At 50.2% G+C, this 21,366-nt stretch overlaps 2 protein-coding genes across 6 annotated transcripts in view; one reads left to right on the plus strand and one right to left on the minus strand.

Moving 5' to 3' along the window:
- Positions 1-7,559, plus strand: part of LOC113911156 — a 31,386-nt gene extending 23,827 nt beyond the window's left edge. For 2 of the 3 annotated variants that reach the window (XR_003516380.2, XM_027573329.1), the window contains one exon: positions 321-1,165. Coding sequence is in view for 1 of the 3 variants with exons in the window: in XM_027573329.1 (XP_027429130.1) it covers positions 321-385 (65 nt within the window). In the remaining 2 variants the exon portion in view is untranslated. Of the gene's footprint in view, positions 1-320; positions 1,166-6,105 lie in introns of those variants that run through there. The other variant, XR_003516381.2, reaches the window with a different exon arrangement.
- Positions 1-21,366, minus strand: part of PAXIP1 (PAX interacting protein 1) — a 51,230-nt gene that overhangs the window by 1,398 nt on the left and 28,466 nt on the right. For 2 of the 3 annotated variants that reach the window (XM_027573325.1, XM_027573324.1), the window contains 12 exons: positions 20,177-20,798; positions 19,667-19,761; positions 16,383-16,478; positions 15,310-15,447; positions 14,527-14,648; positions 13,921-14,105; positions 12,860-12,903; positions 10,922-10,992; positions 8,839-8,941; positions 7,796-7,964; positions 1,172-1,272; positions 93-227 (listed from right to left, as the gene is read on the minus strand). In XM_027573325.1, coding sequence (XP_027429126.1) covers positions 93-227; positions 1,172-1,272; positions 7,796-7,964; positions 8,839-8,941; positions 10,922-10,992; positions 12,860-12,903; positions 13,921-14,105; positions 14,527-14,648; positions 15,310-15,447; positions 16,383-16,478; positions 19,667-19,761; positions 20,177-20,798 — 1,881 coding nt within the window. Of the gene's footprint in view, positions 1-92; positions 228-1,171; positions 1,273-7,795; positions 7,965-7,995; positions 8,103-8,838; positions 8,942-10,921; positions 10,993-12,859; positions 12,904-13,920; positions 14,106-14,526; positions 14,649-15,309; positions 15,448-16,382; positions 16,479-19,666; positions 19,762-20,176; positions 20,799-21,366 lie in introns of those variants that run through there. The other variant, XM_027573326.1, reaches the window with a different exon arrangement.

A 21,366-nucleotide genomic window follows, 5' to 3' on the forward strand; every position in this document is an offset into this window, starting at 1 on the left:
CTAAGGAAAAGAAAATGAGTTTATCAGTTACTGAACAAGGAATCTCATCTGGCACAGTGACAAATCAGCAGCCTGTTTTTCCTTCTATCCACCTTATTTTGCTTGTGCTCCACGAGCTTCCGGAAAGACGGCTGTTTAGACAACACTCGCCCTCCTGCACACTCCACAATCGCCTTCATGGTTGAGAGACTTGGGCAGATTCCAGGTGTGATGTAAAAATATTTTGCCTAAAAGTAAAAATACGTGCACGTTTTTAACTGTAATTTTTCATGAATTCTACCATGATTTTTGACCAAATGTATAATTCTGTGAAATTACAGAAGTCCCAGCCGTTGCAGGTCCCCAACCTGAAGTGGGCCTGGAGGAAGCCAGGATGCCGATCTGAACTAACTGAAGCATTTTCCCACGTCAGGTAAGACCCGGGATGAGTCAAAGTAACTGGAACTCCTGTCCCTAAGAGACACGAAGGATTCTGTGGGGTCGGTGAGAACACTACTCCATCCGCCTCCGTGTGTCAAGCAAGAGACCCCTCTTCGAGATCTGTGTGTCCTCTGGGCCCCAACCAGGAGATGACCCTGATGGCTACGATGTAACTTTCTAACGCCTGTTCTCTGAAGCACACCACAAAAATTTTTTTAAACCGCTCATAGAAAACATTTAGAAAATTCAGACTATTTTAGGTAAGATACATCTTAACATTCCCATTCTCATTCCCAAGCTGGTTCCCTGAGAAGGGTAAAAAACAGATCAATACAAAAAAAATGTCAAGCTGTTCTAAGTATCTTATCAAACAAATATTTAAAAATCCTCTGCACACATTCAATTAATATTTTCCTAAGAATCTTCATTCTCCAGCTGAGTATGCGTTTAATGAGAAGAACATGAAGTAGCAAAGATTTGTTGAGAAGCAGAAAAATCAACCTAAATGTCTCTTGCCAACTGGATGATTCATAAATACACTCTGAACGCCCAGGTGCTTTGTCGAGCGTGTCTCTAGCAGGCTTGGGAAGAGCAGTGCTCCGGAGGCCCCCCTGGGCCTCCCTGGCACAGGCCCCCGGGAGCACGTCCCAGCAGCCTCCCGAGGCCAGGAGTGTGCGCCACCCACTCAGTTACTGTCCCTTCGACTGGGCCATGTGGGGCGTCTGCGGGGACGCTGCTGACTACCCTTTACCTTGAAGAGTGGGGAGGCGTGCGCCCTTTTCAGGGACTCTTCCAGACTGAAAGAGAACAGCACCTCGGCCTCAGCGTCTCGAAGGAGGTAGTTCTGCTCATCTGGAAAACAGAGCCGCCCGCTCAGAAAAGTGCAGACTTGTGGAGTAACGGGCACGGGATCCACCCCGGAGGTCTCCCCGCCGGAGGGCTCCCCGCCGGAGGGCTCCCCGCCGCAGGTCAGGGGCATGTCTCTCGCGGCTCACACTTACTTCCCTGGGAAACCCCTGAATATGAAATCTCAGCTATTCCCCCCTGAGAACAGCCAGACAAGATGAACGACAGACTCCCTTCTCCACAGCGTGGCTTACACTGCTGAGGTCATACGCCCTTGGAAACAAACGGACTGAGAGCTGGGGACCCTCTTCCACTGCCACACCTCCCCTCCGCGCCCCCACCGCTACCCCGCGTGGTTTCAGGGGGTTCAAGGATCCTGCATGGAGAATCCCAGTCCCAGAGCGACCAGCCGAGAACCAGCTTCACATCCAACGTACGTGTGATGACCACAAGTCTCGTTAGACTCAAGGAACTGATAATCCATTGTATAGATCTAACAGATTCCTTTTAAACATATGAAAGTGGGTAGCAACTTAGAAAGAATAGTTTCACCAAACCTTGACACGGGAGAATTTTGTTTTTCAGAGTTTTCATGGTTAACATTTTAAGAAACATCCAATTTACCAAGTCAAAGATCACAAAATGTTTCAAGCTTCTTCTGTCTCACGCTCAGAAAAGCACTTCTTCCTCATTTCATAATAACCAGGTAGCGTAACACAGGTCTAACCTGATGACATGGTCCCCGAAAGTGTGGCACAGGGAAGTGTGGCGTGGGGGCTGGCCAGGTGGGCGGCCATGATCACACGACCTGCAGGCCACACACTGTTTCTGCCAAATGCCCTTTTCATGAAGCGATGAGGCTTTGAAGTATGTAAGAAAACCATTCTTAGCTCCTGAGCCACAGTTTGCTGACACTGGGCAAGAGCAATCCAATCAGTAAAGAGACACTGAAATTATGAACAAGTGCTAGAAATACAAGATCAGTTGGTCAGCCAATCACACAAAGCTGCTATACTGTTTTAGGTGGAAAAAGATAATGTCCAGAAATTGGAGCAGTAAAAAATGAACAGGAAGTACAGTCACACAGGAAATATCTGAAATGGCAACTTCCAGGGCAACCGTGGAGGCAGACGCGCCTTTCCAGGGCCTGGAGGGTCACCAAGCAGCGGCCAGGGCTGCTGACGGAGAAGCGACGCGGGAACGGCCGCAGCTGACAGCCCGCCTGCACGGGAGATGCCACGCTGGGCTCTGCTCTCTCGCGCTCAATCTCCAAACAACACACAGGGCAGAGGAGCGTAACATGAGCCTAGAACTTTCTTGTGCCAATAGCCAGGAAGTGCTCGAAGACCAAGGGGACGGACGGCGGGACCCTGAAGCCAGCCGGAGTGGCCCTCACTGGACATCAAGGACAGTACGGGAACAACCCACGAAATAAAATTCAAAAAGGAGTCCATCCAAGGAAGTAATAAAGGAACAGTAATACTGGCACAGTTTCAACTACTTCCCCCTACATGACTTAATGCACAGAGGTGGCCAGCAGATGTCACCTGCTCCCAGGGATCACAGGGACCCAGGAGCCGCACAGCAGAACCGCACAAGCCCTGGCGGGAGCGCTGCAAGCAGCCAGCACCGAGCGGGGCAGCCCTGCACTCAGTCGGGGGGCAGCAGCAGGTACACCCGGGCCGAGGGCCGTTCTAGCAAATCATCACCTGCAGCAACAAGGGAACACTGAGGAGACATGGCGACCCCGTGCTCGGTTCTGACCCGGAACCTCTGGCTTTGAGGGACATCCCTGGGACGCCGAGCCGTCGGAGGATGAGGCTGTGGCCGTGGACCGGACTCCCTGAGCTATACTGTGGCCATGGGGCAGAGTGGCCTTTTCTGTAGGTAACACACGTCAAGGTGTTCGAGGATGATGGCGCGTAACTTTGGCAATGTACCCTTTCACGGTTCAGGAAAAAACAGTAGTTTGTACTATACCTGCAACTGCTTGGTAACTTGGTGACTGTTTCAAATAAAAAGATTTTTTTAAATTCCAAAGCCAAATATGTTTAAAAATCGCTAAAATGTTAAAAGATGGGTAAAAGAAAGAAATGACTCTGAAAGCAAAAATTCAGACATTACCACAAATCACCCAAGTAAGATCAATATTCTCTTTGAAAAATTTAGAAAATAATCCAAAAGTGTCAACTTTTGGCAAAACAAATTTCTTTTTTAGAAGATTTTATTTATTTGACAGACACAGCAAGAGAGGGAATATGAGCAGGGGGAGTGGGAGAGAGAGAGAAGCAGGCTTTCCTCTGAGCAGGGAGCCCGATGCGGGCTCGATCCCAGGACCCCGGGATCGGTGACCTGAGCTGAAGGCAGACACTTAACTGACTGAGCCACCCAGGTGCCCCAAAAACAAAGTATCTTTATATATGTATTAAAAATAAATGATTTGGGGCGCCTGGGTGGCTCAGTTGGTTAAGCGACTGCCGTCGGCTCAGGTCATGATCCTGGAGTCCCGGGATCGAGTCCCGCATCGAGTCCCGCATCGGGCTCCCTGCTCAGGGAGGAGCCCGCTTCTCCCTCTGACCCTCCCCCCTTTCATGTGCTCTCTCTCATTCTCACTCTCTCATATAATAAATCTTTAAAAAAAATAAATGATTTGGGGCTCCTAGGTGGCTCAGTTGATTAAGCATCTGCCTTCAGCTCAGGTCACGATCTCAGGGTCCTAGGATAGAGCCATGCATCATCCATCATCAGGCTCTCTGCTCAGCGGGGAGTCTGCTTCTCCCTCTGCCTCTGCCCCTCCCCCTGCTTATGTGTGCACACTTGCGCGTGCTCTTTCTCTCACATGCGAGCACTCTCTCTCAAATAAAATATTAAAAAAAAATTTTAAAAATGATTTACATATACCAAGAAACTGATCCTAAAGTTGATATGGAGGGCAAAAGACCCAGAGCAGCTGACTCAACGCTGAAGGACAAGAACAAAGCTAGAAGACTGCCCCTGCCCAACTTCCAAGCTCACCTCAATGCTTGAGGAATCAAGACCGCATGGCACCCGCAAAAGAACTGATTGGTGGAGAGCCCAGAAACAGACCCAGAGAAACAACATAAATTGGCCTTTAACAAAGGAACAAAGGTAACACAACTGAGCAAAGATCTTATTTTCAACAACTGGACGTCCACATGCAAGAAAATGAATCTAGACAGACTCTACATGCTTCAGAAAAATTAAAATGGATCACAGACCTAAGTATAAAACTATGAAACTCCTAGAACACAGGAGAAAATCTAGATGACCTTGAGTATAGCAATGACTTCAGATACGACACCAAAGGCACGACCTATGGGAAAAATAATTGATAAGCTGGACTTCATTAAAATTAAAAACGTGTGTTCTAGGAAAACAATGTCAAAAGAATGAGAAGACAAGCCACAGACTGGGAGAAAATAGTTGGAAAAGACACAACTGATTAAGGACTGCTGTCCAAAATATACAAAGAACTCTTAAGATTCAACAATAAGAAAACCACCCAATTTAAAAAATGGGCAAAAAGTCTGGACAGACATGTCACCAGAGACGATATAGAGATGGCAAATATGCACCTGAAAAGATGTTCCATGATCTATGTCATTATCTAACTGCAAGTTAAAACAAAAATGAGATGAGCACTACACAACTATTAAAATGGTAGAAACTCAAAACACTGACAACACCAAATGCAAGCAAGGATGTGGAGCAATGGCAACTCTCCTTCACTGCTAGCAGGAATGTAAAATGGTGCAGCTAACTTGGAAGAATGTGTGGTGGTTTCTTACCAAACTAAAGATACTTTTACCACATCATCCAGCAATCACACCCCTTGGTACGGACTCAAAGGAGCTGAAAACTTATATCCACACAAAAGCTATACAAGAATGATGACGGCGGCTGTATGAAATCGTCAAAACTCAGAAGGAGCCAAGATGCCCTTCAGTCGGTGAACAAACTGTGGTCCAGGCAGACAATGGAGTATCTATCACTCAGCGCCACAAAGAAATGAGCTACGAAGCCATGAAAAGACAGGGAGGAAACGGAGATGCGTCTCACTAAGTAAAAGAAGCCACTCTGAAAAGGGTATGTACTGTTATGATTCTAACTACATGACACCTAGAAAAGGCAATTACTGTAACCTGGAAAAATTCTCTTAAATCCTGATATTTGGGGGATCAAATATGAAATGTTTGAATATTTACTATTAAACATGAAATGTTTACAATGTGACTAAACCACCTTCTAACCCTCAGAGATCGTTATGCCATACAAATGAAAGTCAGCCAGCCAAAACTTCGTGAAATTTGAATTGCTGTAAACTTCATAAACAAACAAAAGAATATTTCACAAAATGGTAAAGTTGATAAAAGCAACTCAAATTTCAATGAAGGAACAGACTGTCACATTCTAAATTTTATAGCTCGTCTACAAAATTGGGAGCTAATATATAAGTTTATGGGAATTATTTCTACAACTTTTTTCTTTTGCCTACGTTGTTAGGTTTTTCTATTTCATTAATATCTTTTAAGAACAAAAAAATTAATTTCAATTGAAAAATTTTCTAAATACTAACACAGTTATCCTCATTATTTGTGGACTGGCCTACTTGGTACAATGTATTTGTAACCACAGACCAGTACTGGTGGCATTTTTGCAGTCCCTTGCAGAGACGCTAGTAACGGGGCCAAACCTGAGCCGCCAGATGCTCCTGTTCCTAGAAGGCGAAGCTCTATACCATAAAGAAGTTTTCTTTTTTGTGGTCTACTTAGTGTTAATTTGTTCACATTTTCATGCTTTTTGTTGGTGACTCTGTAGTTTCAAATGCCCCAGCATGGAGTGTGGTGCCGCGGTGCCCCCCAGGGAAGAGGCCACGCCGTGCCGACAAAGCACGAGTTACGACGGCTCCGCTCAGGCTCAGCGAAGCCAGCTACAGCCAGCCAGGTCGTCAGCGGGAAGGAGCCAAGCATAAGTATGAGTAGCGTCTTTAAAAAGAGGCACACATCCAACAAGGTTTTACGGAGCCTACGAGGATAGGTATCGACCAGCTGATGAAAATGTGACCAGCCAGCCCTGAGCTTCCTCTGGGAGCAATGGCTCGGTGTTCACGAATTTGGGGTCTGTGGCTACTCTGTAGAAAATGTAATTACCATGAATAACAGGAATTGGCTATATTATTGTAACTGAGAATTTATTATTGATTTTCATATAAAGGATTCTTTGCTATGATTGACATGGATATACAATCATAGAATTTTAAGTTTGGTTCTAGCTTTGCTACAAGTAAGAAGATCATTTATTTGGATAATTTCTCATCTGTATATTAGACTACATGAACTTTAAAATATATATGCTTTTTATTAACTGTTTTACATTAAAGACTGAATTAGGTTTAAACACGAGTGTCCAAGAAAATAACATGGGTCTGAAATGCTTCAATTTAACATTAACAACCGCTTGCCCCTGTTAGGGACAAATATGGCTAGTTTCACGGGTCAGAACACTGCGAGGCCAGTGGGGACCAGGAGGGTCTCTGGGGGTCTGGTGGACCGGTATCATCCTACAGCTCCAGGGGCGGGAACACGGGAGGGTGCAGCATCCAGGGCAGAGAAACACGAGCGTGTGCATGTGTGCACACGCCCTAACCAGAGGCTGGTAACTGCTGTCACTGCCACATGAGGGCAGGTAGGGGGGGGAACACAAGGGAGGGAATTAAGTCTTAGCACCACTGCGGGTGGGGCTTAAAAACCAAAAACAAGAAACCAAACAGACTGTGGTGACGCTTGTTAGAGGGCCGAGCTCCTTTCTCCTGTTCCACCCAGACCAGTGGCCAGGTGAGAGCTAAGGATGCATGTGCAGGGGCCACGACGGGCTGGGAAGGCCCACACAGGGAAGACAACACCACTGCTCCTTACAGTAACAAAGGCTCCAATCAATTTTGGCCATATAGCTTTGTGGAGAAATTGTTTGGAATTTATATTCACTCTATGTGTAGTAGGGTACGCTAAGAGAAAGCCTCTCCCCACTGCCCAGAAGGAATCCACTCTCGGGGCTCCGAACGACGGGAGGTGGGCAGAGGGAGGCAGACACCCATCCCTCCGATGGAACCTGCCATCAAACCCGGGCCAGGACCATCATGGACACCACTGCACGGGAGAATCGCATTTCTACTGGAAACAGCCAGTGTCCAAACAAAATATCGGCAAACAAAGCCGTGGTAGAGAGCTTATTTTCCCCTAACATTGCCCAAATGACGGAAACCTTTCTCTGTCATACTAGTCCAAACATATCGCAATGGTACTTATCCTAACATGAGACTCTTCTCTGTCATACTGTGCAAGACTATCCACTGACTGCTGGGACATGGAAGAAATTTATAAATTTAATGGTGAGTTGTCAGGAGTGAAATAGCAAACTAGATGTTTGTTGGGATGAAAATGGACAAACTCAAGGGAAAAAAAGGTGTGTTTTCAGTACGAAACACTAAGGCAGAGATGCCAGCACATACCAATGAACTTCTGACATTTGAAACACTCCTCCAGCCACTCCGGGGTCACGATGTGCCTCACCACAGAGATGGCCGTCAGGAACTTCACCGTGCGCGTCACTTTGCTGGCGATGAGGTGTGTGCACTTCTGCGCAGACTCGGCGACCTCACCGCCAAGGATGTAGAGCTTCTGAAGGGAGGAGCACAGAGCAGAGATGAGCGTGGCACTGACGGTGGCCCGGTGCGCACGACTGTCATCACGTCCACAGATGCCACAGCCCTCCACATCAAGTCCCTGAGAACCAGGCGGCACATCTCAGACCTGCAGCTGAAACGGGGGTTAGTGAAACACAGCGACCCAGTCTCTGCCGTCAGGGAGTCCCCGCAGAGACGCGACTGAGAAGACGCAAACACATGAAAAAGACCTCAGTGACTACATTCAATTGTAAACGTAAAAAAACTGTACTAATCTTAGAACAGCATTTGTTACGATTTCTCTTCCTTAAAAACAATGAAAAGCACCATGTAGGAATCCAACACGATACAGGCGAACTTTCCATCGCACCCCACCCCCGCCACCCGACAACAGGAAGCTGTTATTCCAGAACATGTATCTGAGGTCGTATCCCACTCCCTGTCCAAGTACACACATGCCCAACGCCCCCTGCACCCCCCCCAGGCGGCCTGTGGCTTCAATGGGGGGATGCAGAGTGGCTGGCGCACCCCCTAAGCTGGGGCTTTCTAGGACGATGGCCTTCGACCAGGCTTGCTCATGTTCACGTGGCTATAAGAATGGGTCGTGGTCTAATCGCCAGACTCCTGCTAAGAAAGCAGGTGTCTGAGTATAAAACTAAATATAAAAAGCACAGAACAAGGTGTAAAATCATTAACAATTTGACGAATGCTTGTTGCCATAAAAACTACTACAGCTCCTTTGTAAGTATATGCTGTGAAGGTTATTAGGATATTCCTGATTAAATGTTAATTAACTGCTACCCTAAAGCAAATATATACAGAAAGGCACAGGGCTAAATATCCTTATAGAAAGTAGAATACAATTTTACCTTAATATACTGTTGAACTTGGACAGGTTCAAACCCAGTGAAAAGCACAAAAGGGGTCAATTCTGGTGTTAACTTTTTAGTGGGAGGTGGTATATCTTCAATTCTATAAAATAAACACACAAAACACAAAGGTGACTTTGTTTACTTAAAATAAAAATGTTCTTTAGCAAACAAAGGATTGTTTTAACAACTGTTGGGAGCGTTCAGTGTGTGGGGATTTTTCCATCAAGGAGACCGCGAGGCGCCCGTCCTTTCCTTCCTCTTACACGGTCTCACCCAAAGCCTGTGCGTGGCACCTCCAAGGAAAGCAACCCACGGATCCTCTCCCGCTCCAAATTACAAATGTTTTCAACGGCTTTGAAAAGGCGGCAAAAGAATGAGATCTTGCCATTTGCAACGACGTGGATGGAACTGGAGGGTGTTATGCTGAGTGAAATAAGTCACTCAGAGAAAGACATGTATCCTATGACCTCACTGATATGAGGAATTCTTAATCTCAGGAAACAAACTGAGGGTTGCTGGAGTGGTGGGGGGTGGGAGGGACGGGGTGGCTGGGTGATGGACATTGGGGAGGGTATGTGCTACGGTGAGCTCTGTGAATTGTGCAAGACTGTTGAATCACAGATCTGTACCTCTGAAACAAATAATGCAAGATATGTTAAGGGGGAAAAAAAGAAGAAGATAGCAGGAGGGGAAGAATGAAGGGGAGTAAGTCGGACGGGGAGACGAACCATGAGAGAAGATGGACTCTGAAAAACAAACTGAGGGTTCTAGAGGGGAGGGGGGGGGGATGGGTTAGCCTGGTGATGGGTATGAAAGAGGGCACGTTCTGCGTGGAGCACTGAGTGTTATGCACAAACAATGGATCATGGAACACTGCATCAAAAACTAATGATGTAATGTATGGTGATTAACATAATAAAAATAAATAAAAATGGAAGCTTAAAAAAAAAAAAAGGTGGCAGACACTTGGGGTGGACTCCCTGTCTCGCTGCTTCTGCCAGGATAACCGTTCCGAACAGGCCTGTTCTGGGTCCACGTCAGTCACTGAGCGGGTATCCCGGCAGCTGCCTCTCACAGGCCCTCTGCACCCCCTGCCCTGTCTTACACAAGAGGCTCAAAACAAGATATCGAACTTAAGCAAACCTTTTAAATTAAATCAGTATTTTACATATCCTTAAAATGTTCAAATTCCATTTTTAGCTTACATTTGAAACCGTCTAGATAAAATAATTTTTTAAGGTTTATAACTGTGTAATCACAGGGGCACCTGAGTGGCTCAGTCAGTTAAGCATCCAATTCTTGATTTCAGCTCAGGTGTTGATCTCAGGGCCGTGAGACCAAGCCCTGCATCAAGCTCTGCACCGGGCACGGAGTCTGCTTGAGATTCTCTCTCTCCCTCTGCCCTCCACCCCCACTGCTCATGCTCTCGCCGTATTAAAAACTTTATATATATATAATCATATAATTAGGATGTTAGTGAATACTTCCATAGCTTAGACTGTGATGTGGGGGTGCAACGCATAGGATGCAGAGCAGGGCAGAGACGAGGGGAGACCGGTGACTGACTGTAGAGGGCAGCCCAAGCACATCAACTGTGGTTCACCACATCCAGCCTGGACTTCATTACTGACCCACACTGGCCAACCAGGTCTTAGCAGGTGAGACCAGTGCCACCACACAAGTCCTTCCAAAGGGCTCTCGGCCCCCGCCCACCTGGGCCATGGGGTGCACCCGGAGGGCATAGTCGTGCGCACGCTGGTGCGCCGAGGCCAGCCCCGCCAGGCCTCCCACCTGGTCCGCCACAGCAGCTACGCTTTACTGAGGTTCTGGTAAGGTTTTGCTTACAAAAACAAAACAAAAAACCCAGAAACAAAAAAGATTCAACTTTTTTTTAAATAAAAAAAAATACTTGTCTATCCACCTTTATGTCCAGTAATGAGACAGCACAACAAAGCTGTGAAGCAATAAGCAAATCCTATTTACTATGAAAATGTTCAGAAATTTCTCCACTTGTGACCACTTTCTAAAACAGACCTGTAAACGATAACCAACCACAGCAGACGCAGGGGATCCTTCATACCTGGCTCTTTTGGAAGAAGGCTGGATGTTGGTCACTTCATTCTGTTTCAGTTTGGGAGGTAGTCTCACACCCTGTAATTAAAAATATCACTCACTTTAATCAATCTCACAATACAAGAACTTCTAAGAGATTTATGTGTCAAGTAACCAAACCATCTCCTACAACGTTCATGCTCTCCTCCGCATCGAAACTAGCATTTGCCCAGGACAGTGACAAGGAGGTCACCACCCAGGAGCGGGAAGGCTTTCCAGAGAACCTCTGTGTGAACTCTCAGCCTGCCTTCCAGGTTCCCCAAACCCTCCTGGTCCTCAGGGCGTCTCCGTCCCCCTGCTGCCCATGCAGTCCTCCACCCTCAACACCGCCCGGCAGTTTTCACTTCAAATGTGTTGTCTTGTGTCCCTATTTGGAACTTCGAAAACATTCTCACTGCAGTTACATCCCCTAAAAACTGACAATTCCTCAAGTAGGAATTCTGGCTAGGACGGTTCACAGATCTCACTGGACAGATGAGCAGCTCTGCTGGGAGCGGGGCAGCTTTTCCAAAGCTGCTTCCAAAGACACATTATCTGTTTCACCATCCAAAGCCTCCCCTTTCCATTTTCTAAATACTGCTGCTGTATGCCGACAATACCCCCAGGAATCCCCGTGTGCACGGCAAATGCCTGAGACCTGCCTGCCCCGCCAGACCCGGGGCCAGCCAGCCTCCTCTCACTGCACCCGGACAAGGACACGGCCCTTGGCCCTCGCAGCCGGCAAGCACTTTCAAGCGTCCCCAGCACCACACAGCAGCAGCAACAGGAAACACGCGGCGGGACGCAAACGACGGTAATGGAGCCGTCTGGGCCCCAGGGACCTGGGAGGGCTCCTCCCTGAGGACCACGTTCCCAGCTTCATCCTGAAGGCCCCGGTAACACTGCTTTCATCCACGTGAATTAGGAGAATATCTGTTTTTGTTGATGTGTCAGAGCTGGTCGTGTTTTCTTAAAATCGTAATTACTAGTTTAAGTAAAGGGAAAAAACCCCATGTGACCACGTTATCATCAGCATGTAGGAAACAGACTCTGGACAATCATCCTCGGCTTCCAGGTCAGATCTGGAAACAGCATGGCGGATCCTCACGAATCAGAACACAGGCTGAGCTGTTCCTTGTAACCCTGACAAGAACACGCTCCTCATTTAGCTGTTTAGGGGACCAAGAGCCTCCCTCACCTCCGCAGCCTCCCAGGGACGTACTGAGCGTCCGTGCACGTGAGGTCCAGCAGTGAAAACCCCCGGGAGGGTATATATGGTAACACGCATGTCACCCCCAACCTTTAACTGCCACCACCACGGAAACCGCGGCTGTCCTCACAGCAGCGGGCACGTCAGCGGGGACAGTGACCAGGAGGCAAGTTCTACAGTGTGACGTCACTGAGATGTGTCCTGGAAACACACCCGAAACGCGATTCGTGTCCTGCTGTCATACCTGACCCATGGCCCCGCCCAGGGGGCAGCCCAGCCTTGTTTCCTAACCGACCATCGCCAGCACTCCAACCCGCACCCCCTCCCCGTGCCCTCCGCAGCCCAGGGCGAGCTGGAGCTGCTGGGGCCGCTCCCGGGGCCCCCACCCCGCGCAGCAGCCACACAGCTCCTACTCCCCCCCCACCCCGCGCAGCAGCCACACAGCTCCTACTCCCCCCCCACCCCGCGCAGCAGCCACACAGCTCTCGGAAGCCAACGGGGCCCCTCTGCGTAGAAGTGCCGACGACTGACGATACCGCCAATGAAGGGGGGAAAGGACCCAGGCCGTGCTGGACATCTATAACAGGTGAGAAGATCCAACCTCCACTTGCCATGTGGACAAATTATTTGAAGGGCTCGTAACGGACAGATACAGATCTATGCCTACTGCGAGTTTACAGGACAGTGACGGCCTAGGTGACTCGGCCACGGACGTACCATCAGCAACTCCGCCGACACTTTCAGCGGGACTCTCCAAGCATCTAGAGAGAGAAAAAAGTTATTTTTACAACAATACACTGCTTAAGTGGAAAAGCCTGCTTGGGAAACCCTTTTCTGGGGCTGGTAACCTTAGACACGCAGGTGGCTTTGTGGACATTTACCGAGAATACATCAAAGAACTATACTTGTGCTAAAAAACCCTTCCAGGACAAGGGCAGGGGAGAGCAGCGAGCAGCTGCCGGGCCTGTGCACAGGGGTTCATGTACCGAGCCTTCCCTGGGTGAGGAGCTCTAGGACTAACAGCAGTGCAGTCTGCTGTGGCAGCTGCCGGCCACGTCTGGGAACCGGCACCGCCCGTGGCGACAGGAGGCCCATGCGAAGGACCGCAGCGCATCCCCCACACGCCGGCCAGACTGAATGCTTCAAGGAAGGACGAGTCGTTATAACCCTTTCTTCTCAGAATGGAAGGCAGACGGGCACATTTGTTCCCAGGACGGAGATTATGGCTTAAATTGAAGAGCTTTCCCGTGATTAAAACCGTCTGGAAATCAAACGGAATGAGCCTTCTGAGAAGCGAGCACACTAAAGCAGAGTCTGAATGACCGTTTTCAGGAGTGGACGTCCTCGAGCACACACAGCACAGCTGAGTGTTGTAATGGACCCCGGGGGCAGGGGTCTGTGCAGCCAGGCCCGACAAGGGCAAAGGGCAAGAGACAGGGTGCTCGCCTACAACTGAAGCAGAGAAAGCCGGGCATGGGTCACGGGGTGGGGGCGTTTTAGAGAAGCAGTAATCGGCCGGAGAGACAAGACGCCAACGCTTGGAGTGCTCCTTCCATCTGTGAGCGTCTGTTAAGACGGCGAACAAGACCACGGAACCGACAAGACCTCCTGCGCAGGGTGGGCAGAAGGAAGGGAGTGTGGGAAGGAGACAGGAAATGACAGGAATTAAAAACGACGGGAAAGCTAATGCCACGGCTGTGCCTCGGGTAAATAAAGGTGGAGGGAGCACGTGTAATCCTCACACCGATAAGCTGGGCAGCACGTGAAACTCCACTCACCCAGAAGATTGAAAACCAAGTGCTGAGTTGGGGCAAATGGCTCCTGCAGATTGAACGCCGTGTAGCGGCCATAGTGGATCTGCCTCAGCGCCTCGAAGTTCCCCAGGAGAATGTCACCAAGCCACTGCGCGTTCACACAGGGGATCCTCCACTCCTTGGCTTTTTCATACTTTAAACCAGTTGGTCTTTTTTTTGAGGAAAAAACACATTTTACTAAATGTTAGGCTTGTCTGCGCTGTTGAAAATAACACTTATTTTCAGTACGGTACCACAGAAATAGCACGGGTATCTCGGCAGACTTGACAATAACCCCTGGCTGGTAATTCCAGGACACGTCCCGCTCATGCTGGGTCACCAGGTCGTCCACTAGGTTAGTAAGTTTATCTTATTCCCAGTACCTCACTTAATTAATTCTAATCTCATTAATTCATCTAATTTCATTCCCATGTTTTACAGGTACTTCTGCTCCTATCAACATAGCACTGCCATTCTTTTAACAGACTCAGGTTCTCAAATTCCCACCAAGAAGGAGGCAGACTGCGGACCCAGCCCCCACGATTCGCTGTGTGACCTGGAGGCCACCCGGGGCCACGGAGCCACGCTTACTCTTTGCAGATGAGCACCGTGTTGCTGCGGCACAGGTAGCCCGTGTACTTGGCGCCCGCCAGGTAAGCCATTAGCTTCAGGTCGTCTCTGTCACTGTCGACAAATCCAGTCACAGAAATAATCTAAGCACAAAGAGAGCAAATAAGGCCAAGACGCAGCAGCATTTAACCCATGAACACTTGCTTCTCCATGCCTTGCTGTTTTACACGCGCGTATTTTCACTCTTTACCTGCGTTCCTGCACAGAGGCGGTAACGCCCCTCCTACGAATGTCAAAACCAGCCTCTTGTTCATGGTCGACAGGTTACATGCGTCGCCATCAGACGGGGAGCAACGACCATGACGCCAAATATGGGAAAACCTTTCTTGTGTTAACAGGACACTGTTCAGATCATTTTAACAAAGCTCTTTTACTAAGCATGTAAATATTAATCGGCCAGTTCTTCATTCTCCTCACTGATCCCAATTTGGAGGTTATCTGAGCGAGAGAACCTACAACTATGGACAGAGTCCCACCAGCAGTGGCCACTCCCAGTGCAAGATGCCTAGTTTACTTTAGGATTTTAAGTAGTGTCAGAGATTTGAGAGCCTCGGTTAAGTTGTGCTCCACGCAGGGAACCGTGACGGTTTTAAGGGGCCCAGGAAATGAGGGAAATGAGGGACTGGCACCACCAGGCCCTCTCGAGCTATAGGCCAGAGGCAGCGTACAGGGGCAGGGGCTCAGAGGCCCGCGCGGGAGATGGGAAGGCGGTGCAGGATCACGAAGCAAAGGGATGTCCCTTACGTGCTGAGAGCAGGGCTTTCCTCCTGGGGGGAACGCCACCGGGAAGTGAAGGGCACGGTGAGGTGGCACTAGTTTCTTCTTCTTCAGGACCATGTTCAGCCAGTGCGCGGTGACGCACCTCTTCCTTTCCCTGATTGCCTGCCAAACGTAAGATTACAGGTTTGCTGGGCTGGGGTGTGTGTGGCTGCAGGATTAAATACAAAACGGTCAGGTTGTGTAACTACAGTGACACCTTCGTCAGAAGCCCTGTAGGGACTGCATGACACCGAGCACTCGATTTACCAAAGTGACAAATGACAACAGAAGCAGGCTGATTTTCACACAACTAAGAATGGGGCTACCTACACACCAACAGCCTGCAACAGAGGACAAAAGCAACAAATTGTATAACAACCTTAAAAATAACTTTGACCATGGAATGAGTAAAGTTTATGATCATCAAAATTAAAATTTCCCTTAAGATCACAGAGGGCCCCAAAGAGAACAAGTTCTGAAAAAGAATAATTGCCCATCTAAAATTAACCACAGAGGAGGAAAAAAAAAAACCCTCACAAGCATTTCTGTTTTCAGTTGGGGGATCCAGTACATGGTTCCAGCATTTAAGAGGAGTTTCTGGGAGGTCACCGATCACATGGCTAGCGTCAATGGTCTGTCTCCCAATAACGTCAGAAGACAAGGGACTCCGGGGGACGCATGCGGCGACGCCACGAGAGCGCCGCTGCCCCGCAGGGCGTTGCAGCCTCTCCATCCAGCCCCGCACACACAGCCCCACAGTAGCAGGAAATCCTGCTTCCGCCCCCACTCAGTCGTGCTGCTCTGAATCAAGTAAAAGGACTTTCCTTTCCTGAACATGGCCGGGATCGCCTTCACCTTCTCCGTGCTCAGACAGAGAGGCCAGGATTCCACAAACGTATCTATCCCTCCAAAGACTGACGAAAATTACGAAGAAGGTACTTCCCTACTTTCAGAGGTACAAAAAATCCTTTCCAAACACACTAGTCTCTAGGGGCCTTGGATGGTCCATGAAAAGGGACAGGCCCCGTTGCAGTCACAGCTGAGGCGACCCCACTCACCTGTGCGTACATACTGCTGACCTGACTCTCACACAGGAGATGTGTGCATCGGCTGGAGAACGTAGGGTCCACGGCACCGCCGTGCGTCTGGATTATCTACACACACACAAGACCCAAAGTCGTAATCAACTTCAAGTACTCAGGAAAACAGAGTAGAATTATAATTTCAAACTAGACTGCTATCAAAAACATCCATCATTTCACCAAACGATGAACGATATGTATCTGCTGTATTTATGGGATTTTCCACCCAGCACCATAAAACGGAAATGAACTCCAGCAGTCACTGAATCTGAATTTCCAGAAGGAAAGACAAAGAAACGGAACGTCCTCTTTCTGAAACAGGGTTTTCTCCACCTGGCGCTGCGGCTGTTTTAGCGCAGCTCATGCCGCACCGTGGAGAGCAATCCCAGGCTTTGTGGGACACGGATCACACCCGGACCTGCACCCTTGGATGCCAACAATACCACCCCCCCCCAGGTGTGACAACGAAAACGGTCTTCAGACAAGGCCAGATTCCTAGCCCCTGGGGGGCAGAGCCACCCTGGTTAAGAACCATTTCTCTAAAGGGAAAAAAGAAAAAGAAGAGTGACGTTAGTGAATACCAAAAACTGTTAACAGCAGACGGAGTTGGGGGTGAGCAGCTGCTCTGTGTCGGACTGCGGGCGTTACACGCGGCAGGCCAGCGTGCGCCACAGTCCAAACAACTGTGCACCAGACTTCCACTGGCTGTTAAAAAAAGATGTGCCCCACAAAACAATTCCACTTCATTTACTTTTTAAATTTCGTTATCCTAGCAGCTCGCACACATAGTTTAGTAAGGCATGATGAAAACACCATTTCCCACGCCAGTGGTTCTCACTCCCCTGAAGCAGCCAAACTCCGCGCTCTTGCTGTGTCTTCTGGTGATGACTAACGTACCCCACCTGGCCTGCATCTACTCGCCTCCTACGACATGGGACACCCCTGCCCCCAGCCTTCCTCAGTTGGCTACATCACCATTCGTGTGTAATTTAATCCACCGAAGCTCGGCCTCTGGGGCTGCCGCCGGGGCTCCCACCGCGTCTACCACCGCATGCGCCCTCCCCAGGCTGGTCCAGAGCCGGACTCCCGCCCTCCCGCCTTTCTCTTCCTTTTCTGCGTACCTTTCCCTAGGTCACTCCCAAGCCCTTCAAAGAACACCACGGTGGTTAAAACTCTGCCCACACATCCCCGGATGTGCCTCCCTTTGGACGTGAGCCTGATCCCCTCGCTTGGGTACGGGCTGGCTCCACAGGATACGGAGCGACCACGTGTGGCTTCTAAGACGCAGTCGGGAGACACGCGGAGGCTTCCTCCCTGCTCTGCCTCGGCTCACGCGCCCTGGGGGATGCCCTATGGAAGGGCCCGTGCAGCCAGGCCCGGAGGCCTCCAGCCGACAGCCACGCAGGGCGCCAGTGGCCCCTGTCGTGCCACCGACCGCACCGCAGTGGAGAGCCCGAGCCCAGCGACCCTGCAGCCGGCTGTCCCACCCATGAGGAGCCGCCGGGGTGCCAGGCGCCGCTGCTGCTGCGAGTCACTACGCTGTGGGGGGCACCTGTCCCCCCGCAGATGGCACAGCGTGTCCCTCACTGATAAAGCCCGCCGAGCAGCCTGGCGGCAGCGGCCCCCCCCCCCCCCCGAGCAGCGCTCTTCCTGCCCCCGCGGAGGCCAGCTCCCCGCCCCGCTCACCGTCCCATTTGTGCGGCACGTCCCTCCACCCTCCCAGCCCGACAAGCCCTTTCCCATCTCCGCGTCAGCGCCGCTCTGGGCACCGCGGTAGGGACAGCTGACTGCGGAGGTGGGAGGAGGCCGTCCTCCCCGGAGCCCGGGACGGACGGACCACACATGCCGTCCTAGGCCGCAGTCACTTTCCCTCAGAACGCTGACGCCGCCGCCCGAGCTGCACCTGACGCGGGCCGCCCCGGGCCCCGGTCGTGGGGCCGCTGCCGCGCTGACCCGCTGACCGCGGCGCCCTCCTCGCCCCTGCTCTCCCCTCCTGTTACTTAACGCCGGCCCTCCGGGACTAATGCTTTAACCTAACAAAACGAAAGCAAACTTTTCTCTACCTTTTCTATCTGCGAGTTACTCTACTGCTTTTTAGGACAGTTTCTACACATGACCTCCTAACACTTCCGTGATTTTTGAAGAATTTTCTGCAGTTGTAATTCTCAAACGGGCCTCTCCCCGTCCTCCCTCTGACCACTGTCCCAGTTCAGGTTACTGGCATCGCTTCCCTCTTCTCTCTTATTCAACATTTCATGATCTACATGTGCATCTCTCCTTTCTCTGTGTGCTTTAACAGCTACAGGGAAAAAACGTCAGCGTCCATAAGGGATGGCCCAGCCCGGAGGAGGTGCCTTCCCACTGCCCCATCGCTAAATGCACCACCCGTCTACCTGTGCTGCTCTATCTGGGACACCCTCCCAACACCCAACTCCTACTTGTCCTTTAAGACCGAGTTCAGGAACGACCTGTTCCCACAGACCATTCCAAGGCACAGACCTCCCACCCAAAGGGGGATGTTCTGTGTCACGGGTCGCCCTGCACCTGCTGCCCTGCCTCATCATCCCCTGCACAGACAGCTATTTTTCCAAGCAAGACACAGTTTTCTCAATCTTGTACACGCATCAATATTCCCTACATCTCACAGCATGCCTGGCACAGAGCAGGGTTTATACAACAGGAACGCCCAGAGGAAAGCCCATTCAAGGTGTACTTGAAGCACACTTACTAAACTTGTTTTTTCTTTTAAATTTCAATCACTTCTGATTTGTGGCACTGAAGGGAAAAGTATTTACTTCTCCTTTTCTTTAAAGGCCACCATACAGAACAATGAACACAGGGACTACAGTTCCATCAGTACACTAGCAACTGTGAGGTCCCTTCGCAGCCGGGGAGGCTACGATTCCCCAGCACTTGCCTTTGGAGACAGAAACGACTAAGGAACCGAAGTCGACGGTCCCTGGCCCAGGGCACCAAAACCCTCATCTTACTCTCACAGCCCCACGTACATACAAATAATTCATGCCCCGTAGAATTTAAGAGCTGAAAGAATCTGAAGAATGACACAGTCCAACATTTTCCCCTTACAGCTAAATACCAGAGCCCAGAAGAGTGGTTTGCCCGAGGTCACAGAGAACGTGAATAAAAGTGCCCGTAATATACATTCCCAACATAAATATGCGTACATCAGGGAGGGCAAGTCTAGTCCACACTTGGAGGAGCATTCAGGACAAAGTTTTTCTTCCTCAAGTACAACTTACCCTTTTCCAGGTGGCTAGCAGCTGCTTATCAGACATCTGCTCTGGATAATCGGCAATTGCAAACACACAGCCCAGTAAGAAGCCTTCTTCTGGAACTGGCAGAGAATTATACAAGAAAAGTAAAACCCCATGAATATGAGCATGTGTACACAAAAACTAATAAAGCATTCATTTTGCTGAGCTCAGTCTGAATTTACGAAGTGAATCACTCCCAACCAGGACACGTCCAGCCAGAGCCGGAGTACCACACTGGAAATACTGCGAGGAATACACTAGCCAGATGCCCGTATTCACGATTAGAAGACAAAACCGACGACTCAACGCCTGGTGCCGACTACTCTGTGTCCACTTCGAGGGGGACGCCGTCCCCAGCGGCAGACCCTACACCTGCTCTATTGTTAGAACCCGGTCCTTCGCTGGGTGCAAGGCTCTGAGATGAATCTTCAGCCTGCCCTCAGCCCTCCTCTCTCAGCATTTGGGGGAAAGACAGACAAACCCCACAGGACTCACTTTCCACTGCTGGGTCATGTCCAAAGAGCTGGTGCTGGGGTTGTTGGTGTGGGGGCTGCTGGTGCGGGGGCTGCGGCAGCTGGTGCGGGGGCTGTGGAGGCTGGTGCAGGGACTGGTGCGGGGGCTGTGCCTGGGGCTGCGGGGCCTGCGGCGCCTGGCTCTGCACGTGCTGCTGCTGGTGCAGGCGCTGGAGCTGCTGCTGCTGGAGCTGGGCCAGCTGGTGCTGCTGGAGCTGGTGCTGCTGGAGCTGGTGCAGCTGCTGCAGGGCATGCTGCTGCTGCAGGGGCTGCAGGGGCTGCTGGGGCCGGTGCAGCGGCTGCTGGGGGAAGGGCAACGGCTGTGGGGGGAAGGCGTGCGGCGGAGGCTGGGGATAAGGCTGCTGGGAGATCTGTGGCTGCGGCTGGAGCTGCAGGAGCTGCTGGGCAGGAAGGTGCAGCACCGGGGGCGGCGGTGGTGGCGGCGGCGGCGGCGGCGGGGGCTGTGGCGGCTGCTGTGGCACATGTGGCTCGGGAGCCACCTTCACCTGGCCGAACAGCACTGCGTTGGCATTTGCGTGGCCCTGCTGGCTGTGATTCACCTGCTGCTCTAAGTTTTTTGTAGGTGCAGAAAGGGACTGTAAGATCTAGAAAACAAAAATTAGGCAAAGTCATTAGCAATCGTTACTGAAATGTACTCCTGTTCCCTTCATGGAGAGAATACGAGCATCTCCTACATTTCTTTAACGTTGAACAAAACAGAAGGCACCAAACAACTTCAAAAATAATAAGGCATTTTTCTTTTATATTTATGAAAGCATCACCAACTTCAATAAGGTAAGTGAATTCCTATTCTGAGACCACCAAAACTTGAAAATAAGTAAAATGGAATAAGCTAATGACTTAGAGCAGACAAACGTTATCAACTCACAAGGCTGATGTGTTTTATAGACCACAGTGACAGTGCTGCAAAAAAAAAAGGAAAACCAAGGTGTCCTACTTACTCCCGGGGGCCTGAGCTTGAGTCTGGGTGCCACCATGCAATGTGCTGTGGTGCACAGTGCCCCACCTGGACCCCTTCTCCCTCCACAACGCTCCATAGACTTCTAACCCGGGGATGCTCCGGGGAACGTCAGCGGACCCGGCAGCCCCTCAGCCTGACCCGAGCTCCTTTCTAACAACAAAAGTGGCCCAGTGAGAGGCAACATAAAGACC

Source organism: Zalophus californianus, chromosome 12 (assembly GCF_009762305.2).
Source record: "Zalophus californianus isolate mZalCal1 chromosome 12, mZalCal1.pri.v2, whole genome shotgun sequence".
In the NCBI taxonomy this organism is placed as follows: domain Eukaryota; kingdom Metazoa; phylum Chordata; class Mammalia; order Carnivora; family Otariidae; genus Zalophus; species Zalophus californianus.